The sequence below is a fragment of the Mustelus asterias genome, chromosome 2 (genome assembly GCF_964213995.1).
Source record: "Mustelus asterias chromosome 2, sMusAst1.hap1.1, whole genome shotgun sequence".
In the NCBI taxonomy this organism is placed as follows: Eukaryota; Metazoa; Chordata; class Chondrichthyes; order Carcharhiniformes; family Triakidae; genus Mustelus; species Mustelus asterias.
In genome coordinates this window covers 132,673,098-132,688,358 of record NC_135802.1, presented here as the reverse complement: position 1 = coordinate 132,688,358, position 15,261 = coordinate 132,673,098, and the positions used below count along the sequence as shown (strand labels likewise).

Below are 15,261 nucleotides of genomic sequence, written 5' to 3'. Positions count from 1 at the left end.
AGACTTTGCATCCCATCTTGGACTCAATCAAATAAGATCCAAGCTGACAGGATGAGGCATTGCACCCTCTCCCGAGCTTGATCTACTGCGTCATCATAGTCAAAAAGTCGAGATGGCTTTGAAAAATTGCATCAAGTAAATCTTCGGGATAACCGCATCGGCTACCCTGATCCTTTATTCTACTCTCGCTTAGGCATATCATGATTGCAGGCATCAGCACACCCCCAAGAAAAATGGGCAAACCTCATCCCCTGCCTAATCATGGTTTTACCCCAGCCAGGTTTGTGTATAGGTGTTGCATCTTTCTTCCAGTAAGTTTTGGCCCGGACACCTGTCTCTAGGCAGATTTTGTAAGTGGTCACATTCCCCTCTCCACACTTCACATTGAATTAAAAAAGACTAGTTAAAACATTACTATCTTATATAGTCCAGTGTTCATAAAAGCACTTTTTCACATGCCATTTGAGAACATACCTGGTATCCTATCTGTACAGTACAGCGATCAAAAGCAGATAAGCTTTCCAAATTGCTGGCTACCTCAAAGCACAGGTCATCAAAATGCACACATTTCTACGGGGAGGTGATGGCCTAGGCTATTAATCCAGAAACTCAGTTAATGTTCTGGGGACCTGGGTTTGGATCCCGCCATTGCACGTGTCAGATTTTGAATTCAAGAAAAAATATCTGGAATTAAGAATCTACTGATGACCATGAAACCATTGTCGATTGTTGGCAAAACGCCATCTGGTTCACTCTTGTCCTTTAGGGAAGGAAATCTAGCTCGTCTGGCCTACATGTGACTCTGGAGCCACAGCAACTACCCTCCAAGGATAGTTTATTTATTGTCACAAGTAGGCTTACTGTGAAAATCCCCTGTGCGCCTGTTCGGGTACACCGAAGGAGAATTTAGCATGGCCAATGCACCTAACCAGCATGTCTTACGGACTGTGGGAGGAAACCAGAGCACCTCGAGGAAAACCACGCAGACTCGGGGAGAACGTGCAGACTCCACACAGACAGTGACCCAAGCCAGGAATTGAACCCGGGTCCCTGGTGCTGTGAGGCAACAGTGCTTGACCATGCTGCCCATAGGCAATAAATGCCGGCCAGAGAGCAATGCCCATGTCCCACAAACGAATAAAAAAAATTCATTGTAGTCTTTACTAAATCTTACATGATTCTCAACAAAAGTTAATCTATACCAATGCTTCCCATTGGATATATCTGATGCATTCAATCTGATTCAACTGCATCACACAACTTTGAAGGAGAGAGACTGCTGGATCCCTGCTGTTACATTTTACAACCAGCTCTTACCTCTGACTCCAACCAGATTACAAGTCATAGGGGGGAATCCAGGACTTTCAATGAGATAGTGGGAGTGCTAAAATAATGCTTCAGATATCTTAACCAATCAATTGTGGTCTTGCAACACACAAAAATCACTTCACAATAATGTCACGGGCAGACGCCACTATAAGGACTGGAAGATATGTGGCAATAACAATTCATGATAATGGTGCATAAAGTAAAAAAGCGAACCAGGTCAAAATAAATTTGGACAAGACAATGCTCAAGTTTTTGTTTTTATAAGAAGAACATTAAGGCCATAGAGAATATATAGTGCGGCTTCACCAGGATTAGAATCAAGGATTAGAGATTATAGTTAGAAGGAGAAATTGGGGGAAGCAGAGGCACGCACGCAAACTCCCTTTACATACTCCAACTGCAGTCCCCATACCTTCATTGGGGTCTGCCAGACCCTGACTTACAAGAAGTCACTTCTTCATCTCCACGGACTGCTTGCAGTCCCAGCGGTGGCTACTCCTTACTTCTGGTGCTGCTGAGACTACAGAGCTTCCAGCCAACTAATGGCAGGATGGAGGCCAAAGTCCAATTAAGACTGTCCCCAGTAAATTATCGCCGTGGCACAGATGTGCTTCCAGTCAGCGTGGTGACAGCTGGCTTTTCAGAGGAGGTTATGAATGATCCGTTCTTCCTCCACAAAATCAACCCAATGGAGTGGGTAGAGCATGGAATCATTTGCCACAGAGAAAGTAATGGGATGATCTGGCCCACAAACCAGGGTCATACTGTCTGTTTTTTTCCAGCAAGAAACAAAATAGGCCACTATTATTTTTACTAAACTTGCTAGCTGCTTTTCTTATTCAGTTCTTGCTGTGTATATTAGTCTGACATTTTCTTTTCTACACAATAAACTGAAATATACAAAAGGTGAAATATTTTTAAATCTGCTTGCATGCATATGGTGTAAGTGTTGTCATGCTATGTTTATCTCTTGACATTGGTTAATTTATGCTTACTTCTTGTGCACGTATCCATTCGCAAATGCTGAGAGTGTAGTAGCCACCCATCAAACGTTTGGACTATAGGAGGGCCGATAACTTATCTATGAGTAACCCGCATTAGTGCCTGGATCTCGTTTGTTGAAGATTCAAGGTTTTTGGAGTCAGAACCTAAAGTCAATTACTTTTATGCAAGTGAGAAGCAACAAATCTTCCTGTAGATCTACATATAGCCCGCTGTAGAGATCACCACCTCATGGAGCCCATTAAACTGTATGAGCACAAACAATTCAACAAAGACTAGGGATCTAAGTCATCCATTTCAAGTGCTTGTTTTTTTATTCTTTTATAGGGTGGGAGCTCACTAACTAGGGCAACATTTGTTGCTCATCCCTAATTGCTAATGAGCTGCCTTCTTGAACCACTGCAGTTCATCTAGCGTGGGTACATCCACTGTGCCGTTAGGAAGGGAGTTCCAGGATTTTGACACACCGACAGTGAAGGATATAGTTCCAAGTAAGGTGGGTGTGTGACTTGGAGGGGAACATGCATTTGTCTTTCTAGGTGGTACAGTTCAGGAGTTTGGAGGATGTTGTCAAAAGAAACTTGGCTCTTGAGAAAATATGCTGGTGAAAGATGACTTGTGTGGAGCCTAAACGCTGGACAGAATGGCTTTTTCTGTGCTATAAATACCAAAGTAATTCTATGTATATATGTTTGCTGTGGTGGATGGAATGCTGAACATCAAAGTTGCTTTATGCCAGATTGTGTCGAGCTTCTTGAGTGTTGTTGAAACTGCACTCATTTAGGTAAGTGAAAAGTTTTCCATCACAATCTTTGTAGATGGTGGACTGGCTCTGTGGAATCAAGGGAAGCGTTACAGATTCTCTCTTGTTGATGATTATTACCTCGTAGGTTTTTGGCATGAGTGTTATTTGCCATTTGTCAGCCCAAGTTTGAATATTGTCCAGGTCTTGCTACATATAGACATGGACTGCTTCAGTATCTGAGGAGTTACAAATAATCTTGAACCCTGTGCATTCATCCCCACTTATGACCTTATGATGGAGGAAAGGTCGTTGATGGAGAGGCAGAATGGAGAGTTGGGTCTAGGAACCACACTGAGGAACTGCTGCAGCAATGTCCCAAGACTGAGATGGTCGACCTCAAAACAACCATAACCATCTTCCCTTGTGTTAGCTATGACTTCAACAGTTTGTGCTAAGTTTATACAATATCACTGGCAATAGCTTTTAACCTAAAGAGTCCAAATGATTCAAAGAGGGTTGAGGTAGAAAGAGCGAGAGGAATAGTGAGAAATATTTTGTGTCTGATTTAAAATTTAGTGCCATATTTAGATGCATCTTTGAATCATACAGCATAGGTGCAGCCATTTGGCCCATCTTGTCTGTTCTAGATCATTTAAAAAAACTATCCAATAAGTCCTACTCTTTCCCTGCAAATGTTTCCTTTTCATGTATTTATCTAATTCATTTTTGAATGTTATTATTACTTCTGTGTTCCAGATCAGAAAAATCATAGTTGTTTAAAAACCTCATCGCCCCTCTGTTTCTTTTGCTGATCATCTTAAATCTGTGTTTTCTGGTTACCAACACTCACAAGAACAAGTGTAAAAATTCCAGTACCTCCATTGTCTCCATTCACTGCATCAGAAACTGGGGTCAGAGCTCCTGGTATTTTCAACGAAGCCAACTCCAGTCGTTCAACAGACTTCTCCAAACGTTCCACTAAATCTTGCAACTCTGCCATCATAGATATACTGAAAGAAATCAGCCAAAGAGAATCAAACAGATATCTTGAACAGCTAATCATTCCAAAGAGATAAAAACAGGCCTGAGTAAGTAGCAAAAGGACATCGTTTGCATGAGTGCAGACAACATGGTTCAAAAGACGTAACTCTTGAGCGATATTTTGCCCAAATGGGTAAACAATGAAGGTCTCCCATTTTTGGGCTCACTCTCTCTACCTTTGTTTTAATGGCAATGAAAGATTCCACACTGTAAAGAAATTTTTGATGAATCTTTGAGCTGTGTTATACACACACCAAGGTTCTCTTAGACCAGTTATGTAATAATCTGAGTGTTTGTGTTACAATCAATGCATGTTACACCTTCCTAAAGCAAACAAAACACTTTGCTATTTATGGACATCAGTACTATAATGATGAAACAGTTAACTATTTCACCTTCATTTGTCACTATTTTGGTGCACTGGCTAATTTTTAAAAAAATTTAAAAATGCAGCCCGCAAACAAAGCTTAAGGATATATGACATTTTTTTTTACAACCAGAGTAACTTTCCAGCATGAGTAAGGATATTACGATCATTTTGCTATTATCCCTGGATTACTAATCCAGCAACAATACCATCAAACTACCATCTCCCCTTACGTCCCTTAATACTCAATCTTAAATCTACAGATCTGCTTTGAATATACTCAGGGTCGAGTATCTGCAACTCTTAGGATAGAGAATTCCAAACATTCATAACTTTTTGAGATCTTTTTATTTTGAGATTACGACCCCCAGCCCTAATCTCTTCAGTCAGGGCAACATCCTCTCAGCATCATCTCTGTCGAGTCACTTAGCAATTTTACCTGTTTCAAATACATTACCTCTCGTTCTTTAGGGAATTTAAGCCAAGCCAACTCAATCCATCTTCATAAGAGAATGTTCTCTGACCTCTCACCTTGCCAATCAGTCTGGTGAACTTTTGTTGCATGCCGTCTAAAGCAAGCATATCGGCCTGAGGTAAGGAGACCAAACAGTATTCCCGGTCTGATCTCATCAAGGCCCTGTATAATTGTTGTAAAACTGCTTCACTCATATACTTCACTCCCTTTGTAACAAAGGCCAACATTCATTTTCCTTCCTAATTATTAGTTGTACCTGCATGTTAACTTTGTGATTCATGTACAAGGCCAGTCAGGTTTCTATAAATGCAAACATTTTCCACTCACTCAACATTTTTATTTTTCCTACCAATGTGGATATCTCCACAATTCCCCATATTATATTCTATCTACCATGTATTGGGCATTCAACCTGCTTATATCTATTTTCATTTTCCTTACAGCTTACTTTCCCATCTAACTTGAATCATCACAACTTTGGTTCCCTCATCAGAAGGGACTACCAGAAGGACATGGAAGCTTTGGAGAGAGTGCAAAGAACGTTCACCAGGATATTGCCTGTTATCGATGGTGTTGACTATGAGGAGAGGTTGAATAAACCGGGGTTGTTTTCATTGGAAAGATGGAGACTGGGGGGAGACCTGATAGAGGTCTACAAAATTATGAGAGGCATAGACAGAGTGGATAGTCAGAGGCTATTTTCCCGGGTGAAAGCGTCAATTACTAGGGGGCACAGGTTCGAGATGAGAGGGGGAAAGTTTAAGGGAGATATGCGGGGGAAGTTTTTCACGTAGAGAGTGGCGAGTGCCTGGAACACGCTGCCAGAGGAGGTGGTGGAAGTAGGCACATTCGCAGCACTTAAGAGGCACCTGCATGGGTGCATGATTAGGGAGAGAATAGAATCCCTACAATGCAGAAAGAGGCCATTCGGCCCATCGAGTCTGCACCGACCACAATCCCACCCAGGCCCTATTCCCGTAACCCTTCATATTTACCCTGCTAATCCCCCGGCACTAGGGTTAATTTAGCATGGCCAACCAACCTAACCCGCACAACTTTGGACTGTGGGAGGAAACCCACACAGACACGGGAAGAATGTGCAAACTCCACACAGACAGTGACCCAAGGCTGGAGTTGAACCTGGGCCCTGGCGCTGTGAGGCAGCAGCGCTAACCACTGAGGGATATGGACCAAATAAGAGCAGAAGGTTTTTTTTTAGTTTAGTTAGGGCATCATGATAGGCACAGGCTTGGAGGGTCAGTTCCTGTGCTGTACTTTTCTTTGTTCTACCAAAGTCAATGACATAGATTGTAAATAGCTGAGGGTCAAGCACGGATCTTGTGGTATAGTCTGCATGTTTATTCTTACAGTTTTCTGTCCTGTTAACAAATCCTCAATCCATCCTAACATGTTACATCCATTCCCAAAATCCTAATTTTATGCAATAACCTCTTGTGTGGTGTACTTTTTGAAAATCCAAATACACGACATCCACTGATTTCTCCTGATCTATCTAGAAAACTCTTTGGAAAATCATAATTTGATTAGGCACCACATACCTTTCCCACATTCCTAATAGATTCTAGCATTTCCCTACTATTGATATCAGGCTAACTAGTGACCATCACACAGTCCTTGTGGAAACAAAGTCCAATCTTCACACCGAGGATATCGTCTATCACGTTGTGTGGCACTACCACAATGCTAAATAGATTAGATTTCAAACAGATATAGCATCTTAAAACTAAGCATCCATGGACCATCAGCAGCAGCAGAATTGTATTCAACCACAATCTGTAACCTCATGGCCCAGCATATTCCCCCACTCTACCTTCTGATCAAGCCAGGGAATCAAAACTGGTTCAACGAAAAGTGCAGGAGGGCATGCTAAAAGTAGCACCAGGGGTGTCTAAAAATGAGGAGTCAACCTGGTGAAGCATCAACACAGTATGCCAAACAGCAGAAACAGGATAAGATAGACAGAGCTAAGCAGTCCCATAACCAATGGATTAGATCTAAGCTCTGCAGTCTTACCACATCCAGCCATGAATGGCAGTAAATAATTAAACAATTAAATAGATTGCACTGAATGGCGAAGCTGACTTGAGGGGCTGAGGGGTCCAATTCCTCCTCCTAATTTATACGTTCTTACTAATGACACACTGAGGCTTTTGTTTAGGAGCTCCGATATCGGCTTTGAGTCCTCGGAGAAATTTGTCCAGGATCGCTGGACAAATCAATGGTGCAACCTCCTTTGAAATCAAACACCATCAGAGGAAGATATCCCAAGCCAGCAATTTGAACAAAACTCAATCATCTACAGTATCCTATCCTATTTGTAGCAGAACGTTCTAGGTGTAGATCAGCCTTAGCACCAATTTAGCCATTGAAATTCTACTATAAATGCCCCAGATGATAAACACAGTCACCTTCACCTTTAAGGACAAACAAGAGACTGGCATGGTCAAGTTAGCAGAACTGATCAAGAATAGTCTTTTTGCTGTTGGATTAGAATCATAGAATCCCTACAATGTAGAAAGAGGCCATTTGGCCCATCAAGTCTGCACCAACCACAATCCCACCCAGGCCCTACCCCCATATCCCTACATATTTTACCCGCTAATCTCTCTGACCTACGCATCTCAGGACACTAAGGGGCAATTTTAGCATGGTCAATCATCCTAACCCGCACATCTTTGGACTGTGGGAGGAAACCGGAGCACCCGGAGGAAACCCACGCAGACACGAGGAGAATGTGCAAACTCCACACAGACAGTGACCCAAGCCGGGAATCGAACCCAGGTCCCTGGAGCTGTGAAGCAGCAGTGCTAACCACTGTGCTACCGCGCCGCCAACTGAGGTTAAGGCTCTTTTTGGATTCCTGGATCTCGCTCCAGTGATACTGGGCCTGCAGAAGGTCAAGTTTAGTTTTAGTGTTTTTTTTAGTTTATTTATTAGTGTCACAAGTAGGCTTACATTAACACTGCAATGAAGTCACTGTGAAAAGCCCCTAGTAGCCACACTCTGGTGCCTGTTGGGGTACACTGAGGGAGAATTTAGCATGGCCAATGCACCTAACTAACACATCTTTCGGACTGTGGGAGGAAACCGGAGCACCCGGCGGAAACCCACGCAGATGCGGGGAGAACATGCAAACTCCACACATTTACCCGAGGCCAGAATTGAATCTGGGTTCCAGTTGCCGTGAGGTAGCAGTGCTAACCACTGTGCCACCGTGCCAGTGTAGACTAAGTGAATTGGCTATGCTAAATTGCCTGCAAGTGTGCAAAGATGTGTAGGTTAGGTGGATTAGCCATGGTAAATGTACAGGGTGAGCCTGGATAAGAGGCTCTTTCGAGAGTCTGTGTCGAATCGATGGGCTGAATGGCCTCTTCTGCATTACAGCGAGTCTATGAAAAGGTTCTAACTTCCCAAAGCTATAACTAGTCTTGAGACTGTTAATAGGGAGTTTAATTTGTGTTAATGTGTTAAATCAGAAGGCATTCTAAATGCTGTTTGGAACTACTTGGGCTCTCTCTTCATCACACCTAGATAAATTAAACTGGACAGTTTCAAAAATACACAATGGTGGTTGAGGTATTCCAAGTTAGAAATATGTTCTGGGCTAACAAGGCTCCAAGCACTGATGATTCCTCTGTTGATTTACTAAAGGGCAAACAGACAAACAAAAAGACAGACAAATCATCTAAATTGGTTCTTCAGCTCCTAATTTTTTTCCATGAAATTACCAACACTATTGTCACCCAAACGTTTGGATACCTAAAAATGACAAGAACCCATTTGGCACTGTTATGGTATCCAACTTATTTAAAGTTATTTCCATCAGAAGGGTTTTAATTTATGACAAGGTGCTCCTCCAGTAAAATCTAGCCACTTCTTGACATTCTATTCCGCAATTGCATTAGATGATCATTGTTGGTCCTTTTTGGAGTAAATTAAAAGCAAAATACTGTGGAGGTTGCAAATCTGAAATAAAAATGGAAAGTGCTAGAAACAGAGTTAACATTTTGTGTTAAATACAGTATGATTCTTTTACAGAACTGGTCCTTTGCCAAATTGCGTATCGTATAACAGGTCATGTTGTTTGAAGAAGGTTTTATCTGATGGATCTCCTAGTTCTACCCAGTTTCTGCTTATCCTTAACCTATAAAAAGATCACAAAGTCTTCAAAATGATTTGTTTCAAAACATTTAAGACAACTCATGAGCATGACCAGAAAGAAAACATGGGCTTGTAGTTACATACCGTCATACCTTTCAATGCCCCACAGTAAATCATACAAGCATCTCAAAAAGTAATTCATTGCATGCAAGTAAATCAAGCTGCCAATTTACACACGTCCCACTAACTGAAAACAAGATATCCAACCAGGTAATCTATTTTGGTGATGTTGGTCAAGGAAGGATTGTAACCATTCTATGATCCTAGAACAGGAGACCGTCCAGCTTGTCACGTCTGCGCCTGCTCTCCTTAAAAGCAATTTAGCTTGTCCCAATCCTCCCTTGTCCTTTCCCCATAGCTCCGCAAATGTTTTCCCTTCAAGTCCTTATCCAACTCCCTTTTGAAAGCCATAACTGAATCTGCCTCCACTATCCTCTCAGTAAGTGCATTAGAGATTGAAATCGCTCAATAGATTTAAAAATAAGTTCTTGCTGAGGTTGTCTCGGATTCCTTTATCAATCAGATTAAATCTGTGTCCTCTGGTTCTCCAATTGGAATAATTTCTCTCTAACAGCTCGGAGTAGACCACTTAACCCAGATCTCGGTTTTTGCACCCGCATTAAAACCGGGTCCTTTATTATTGCCCAGCATATCAGGAAAACTCCTTACTGTTCTTTGAAAAATGTCATGGAACCCTTTACATTCACCTGAAAGTCCAGAACATGCAGCTATGTACCCATTGAAACCGTACTATAAATGCCCCAGATGATAAATATGGTCACCTTCACCTTTAAGGACGAACAAGACACTGGCATGGTCAAGTTAGCAGAACTAATCAAGAATAGTATTTTTGCTGTTGGATTCTGAGGTTAAGACTCTTCGGGTTCCTGGATCTTGATCCAATGATACTGGCCCTAACAATTTAATGTCACATTTTTCAGCAGGTAAAGGCATCCCTAAACTCTGTAATCACTAAAATACTTCTCAAGCACGTGCATTCCACTCTTCTCAACATCTAAGAAAGAGGCAGAATAAATTCACTGAGGTCGTTTTGAAATACCCGATGTCGTGGAATAAATTGAGCATTTCTTTCTTTAGTTATTGATTCACTGACTACCAATGGGCAACATAATATTTGTTATTAATCACCTAGCTCTCCCTACCCAGTGTGCTTGAATAAAGATAAGTAGCATTATCCTTCTTGATTAAGTCTTGCCCTCCATGATTTAGGAATGTCATTCATTCTTAAGACAAATGGACTCATTCCATCATCAAATTAACTTCCTGGAATAAAACTGTATAATGACATTAAATATTCAAAAAGTCTTGGGAGAGATGTTAAAAGGATAAAAAGTCTTGAGCAATATCTTAAGCATGGTTGTAAAAAGCAGAGATTTATTGTAGTGCAGGATCAGTAAGAATGTGCGCACTTGAGATGAGAAGCAGCAACAGAACTATCCAATCAAAAATAAGAGCACAATAGTTTGTTTGGAAAGAAAGAAGTATCTACAGTCATTCCCAGTAAGTATCATGTTTCTCATATCCGTTTGAGTATACAAGTTACACCCATTCCCTCAACAGCCAGGACTTGCTGATATAATATGTAGCCAACAAACTTTTGGATAGCCTGCTCCACCCAAAGCACCAAACATAAAGCTCTAGGAAAAGAAAGCTTGTTGTAGAATGTCATTTTAAGTTTTAATCCGGAGCCATGAATAAACCTGAAACATTTAACACATACTATGGCACTTGTTACAATTTGGAATATATTTTGGAATATAGGGCGGCATGGTAGCACAGTGGGCACTGCTGCTTCACAGCTCCAGGGACCTGGGTTCGATTCCCGGCTTGGGTCAGTGTCTGTGTGGAGTTTGCACATTCTCCTTGTGTCTGCGTGGGTTTCCTCCGGGTGCTCCGGTTTCCTCCCACAGTCCAAAGATGTGCGGGTTAGCTTGATTGGCCATGCTAAAATTGCCCTTAGTGTCCTGAGATGCGTAGGTTAGAGGGATTGGTGGGTAAATGTGTAGGAATGTGGGGGTAGGGCCTGGGTGGTATTGTGGTCGGTGCAGACTCGATGGGCTGAATGGCCTCTTTCCATGCTGTAGGGATTCTATGAATTCTACGAATATTTTGAAGGTAAACAGCCACATGGAATAAGAGGGTAAAGTGATCAAGCTACCTTGCAGCATATTTTAACCTGAGAACAAACTTTGGAGGTTGCCTAACAATCTTTCAAATGCACACCAAAGATGAACTCCGTTCCATCGATGTAAATGGAAGCCTTTGGGTGCACAGACAAGGAATCAGAAATTGTGACAATAACTTCCATAGGATTATGGTGAAAAGCTATGAAAGACAAGTGGCAGCAAAAATAAAAATATTTTAGTACTGTATACTGTTCAAACCATTAAACAAATATTGAGCTAACAATGATGCTTGACAAGAAGGTTTTTCATGCCACTGAGCGGGACTGATGTTTCTGGTGGAGCCAGTAGAGAGGGTGTCACAATGTGAGGAGTTCTTATGCTGACCAGGAAATATTTACGCAAGGAAATGAGCAACGCAGACCATGGCAATTCTAATGCGCAATATTCATTTTTTAAAGTTTATTGTGGAGAGGGTCTGAAGGTTCACCGAGAACACCTAATATTCTTGCACCAACCTTTAACAGGAGAAGGTCAAGATCCTTGGAGGCAACCCAAGATAACTGGGCAGGAGCAGGAAGAGAAGCCATTACAAGTGATAATCTGGCTACAATTCAATAGATGAGAATGAAACAGGTGAAAGCAGTCCAATGAGCTGGAGAGGCATTGAAGGAGGATGGTGTGGTCAACAGTGTCAAAGGCTACAGGCAGGTCAAAAGGCCAAGGAAGGATAGTTTGTCATTTGCAACTTTGATAAGAGCTGTTTCGATACTGTGACAGAGTAGAAATCTAATTGGAGAGATTAAAAAATAGAGTTCTGGGAAAAATGGGTACGGATTCAGAAGGCAGCATTAGATTTAAGAATTTTGGAAAGAAAAGGGAGGTTGGAGATGTGCGGTGAGATCGAGAACAATAGGAACAAGGGCTATTTCTTTGAGGAGAAGGGTGATGATGGTATGTTTAGAGAGAAACACAGCATTTGAAGAAGAAAGAACAGTTAACAATATCAACTAAAATGGGGACCAGGAGGTGGTCAGCAGTTCAGTGGGAATTTGTGCATTTGATTGCCTCATGCCCACATGCAAAAGTACATTTATAATGCTAACTTCTTTGGGTCTCATTCATGAAAACTCCTCAAAGTCGTATTTCAAGATATTCTAGATATTTATAATTCCAAGCAGATAATATTGAAAGTAGTTACTTAGTCAGCATCGCAAACAAATAAAACATGCACCTTGACAAAGGGTCATCTGGACTTGAAACGTCAGCTCTTTTCTCTCCTTATAGGTGCTGCCAGACCTGCTGAGATTTTCCGGCATTTTCTCTTTTGGCCCCAAACAGGGGGACATAGCTACAAGACAAAGGGCCATTCATTTAAAACAGAGGTGTGTCGAAATTTCTTCTTGCATAGGGTGGTGAATCTCTGGAATTCTCTGCCCCAAAGGGTGGTGGAGGCTGGATCATTACACATGTTTAAAGTGGAGGTGGATAAATATTTGATATAATCGAGGAACAGAGGCTTCAAGTTTACCAAAAAGGGGCATTTTTCTTATCAGAGGATTACTTATCTCAACAGTAAACATGGTCTGGAGGGAAGAAAAAAAAACTCGTTTTACTCCTTGTCGCCAATGTAATAATCTTATTGAGGCCAGTCTTGCCACCATCACCCCTTATTTACAAGTGCTTAAAGTACCACTCAGTGGCTACAGTATACAGGTCAGTCCCAAACTCTTTGGATTACAGGCTGAGTGGAGCCAGCTGGTTTTAAACCCCAACCCCCCCTCCCGACTGCTTCCCTATTGGCCAAATTTCCACTCGCCTAATAGGGGAGCTCATACTCTACGAGGCCCACAAGGAGATCTATTGACGATCTCCCGTGATCACCATGACACCATGAAAGAATTTTAAAAGTTACTGATCATTGTCAGATAGTACTGCTAGTACTACTGTATTTGGTTTGGGAAACCATTGAAAAATTTAAATTCAACACCTTATTAAAAAAAGGTTAGCTTAAACTAGCACACTTTATTCGACACTATTGATTGCATCACATATTGCCCCCAAATGTTAATATATATTACACATACACACATAAACATAGAATTGCTCGGTATTTATAGAAACAGGCCATTCTGTAGTGCTTAGGCTCCACCTCTCACCATATTTTATTCATTCTGGCCAGCACGTCCTTCTATTCTTTTCTCTCTCAGGAACCAAGGTTCCTTCAACAGCACCTTCCAAACCCCTGCACTCTGAGTCATAGAGATTTACAGCATGGAAACAGGCCCTTTGGTCCAACTTGTCCATGCCGCCCTTTTTAAAAAAAAAATCCCCTAAACTAATCCCAATTGCCCGCATTTGGCCCATATCCCTCTATACCCATCATACCCATGTAACTGTCTAAATGCTTTTTAAAAGACAAAATTGTACCCGCCTCTACTACTACCTCTGGCAGTTTGTTCCAGACATTCACCACCCTGTGTGTGAAAAAATTGCCCCTCTGGACATTTTTGTATCTCTCCCCTCTCACCTTAAACCTATGCCCTCTAGTTTTAGACTCCCCTATCTTTGGGAAAATATATTGACTATCTAGCTGATCTGTGCCCCTTATTATTTTATAGACCTCTATAAGATCACCCCTCATCCTCCTACGCTCCAGAGAAAAAAGTCCCAGTCTATTCAGCCTCTCCTTATAACTCAATCCATCAAGTCCCAGTAGCATCCTAGTAAATCTTTTCTGCACTCTTTCTAGTTTAGAATATCCTTTCTATTATAGGGTGATCAGAATTGCACACAGTATTCCAATTGTGGCCTTACCAATGTCTTGTACAACTTCAACAAGACATTCCAACTCCTGTATTCAATGTTCTGACCGATGAAACCAAGCATGCCGAATGCCTTCTTCACCACTCTGTCCACCTGTGACTCCACTTTCAAGGAGCTATGAACATGTACCCCTAGATCTCTTTGTTCTGTAGCTCTCCCCAACGCCCTATCATTAACTGAGTAAGTCCTGCCCTGGTTCAATCTACCAAAATGCATCACCTCGCACTTGTCTAAATTAAACTCCATCTGCCATTCATCAGCCCACTGGCCCAATTGATCAAGATCCCATTGCAATTGGAGGTAACTTTCTTCACTGTCCACTATGCCACCAATCTTGGTGTCATCTGCAAACTTACTAACCATGCCCCCTATATTCCCATCCAAATCATTAATATAAATGACAAATAACAGTGGACCCAGCACTGATCCCTGAAGCACACCACTGGTCACAGGCCTCCAGTTTGAAAAACAACTCTCTACAACCACCCTCTGGCTTCTGTCAAGGAGCCAATTTTGTATCCATTTAGATACCTCACCCTGGATCCCGTGAGATTTAACCTTATGCAACAACCTACCATGCGGTACCTCGTCAAAGGCCTTGCTAAAGTCCATGTAGATAACATCAACAGCACTGCCCTCATCTACCTTCTGGTTACCCCTTCAAAAAACTCTATTAAATTTGAGAGACATGATTTTCCACTCACAAAGCCATGCTGACTGTCCCTAATCAGTCCTTGCGTCTCTAAATGCCTGTAGATCCTGTCTCTCAAAATACCTTCCAACAATTTACCCACCACAGATGTGAGGCTCACTGGCCTGTAGTTCATAACACCGATAAAGACAAGGGCAACAGATGCATCAGAATATCACCACTGGCAAGTTGCCCTCGAAGTGCTCCACCATCCTGACTTAAAACTACATCACCATTCCTTCACTGTCACTCGGCCAAAATCTTGGAACTTTCTTCCTAATAGCACTGCAGGTGTACCTATTCCACACGGACTGCAGCAGTTCAACAAGATGGCTCACTGCCACCTTCTCAAGAACAGTTAGAGACAGGCAATAAATAATCACAAGAACAAATATTAAAAAATCTATCTTCCCCTGAACTACATCAATGCTAATTGCCTCAAACAGCCATGGTAACAAG

At 41.8% G+C, this 15,261-nt stretch overlaps 1 protein-coding gene across 3 annotated transcripts in view; it reads right to left on the bottom strand.

The window, feature by feature from the left end:
* cap2 (cyclase associated actin cytoskeleton regulatory protein 2) overlaps window positions 1-15,261 on the bottom strand; it is a 205,646-nt gene that overhangs the window by 166,355 nt on the left and 24,030 nt on the right. For all 3 annotated transcript variants that reach the window (XM_078241822.1, XM_078241829.1, XM_078241839.1), the window contains exon 2: window positions 3,953-4,086. In XM_078241822.1, the coding sequence (XP_078097948.1) occupies window positions 3,953-4,086 (134 nt within the window). The remainder of the gene's footprint in view (window positions 1-3,952; window positions 4,087-15,261) is intronic.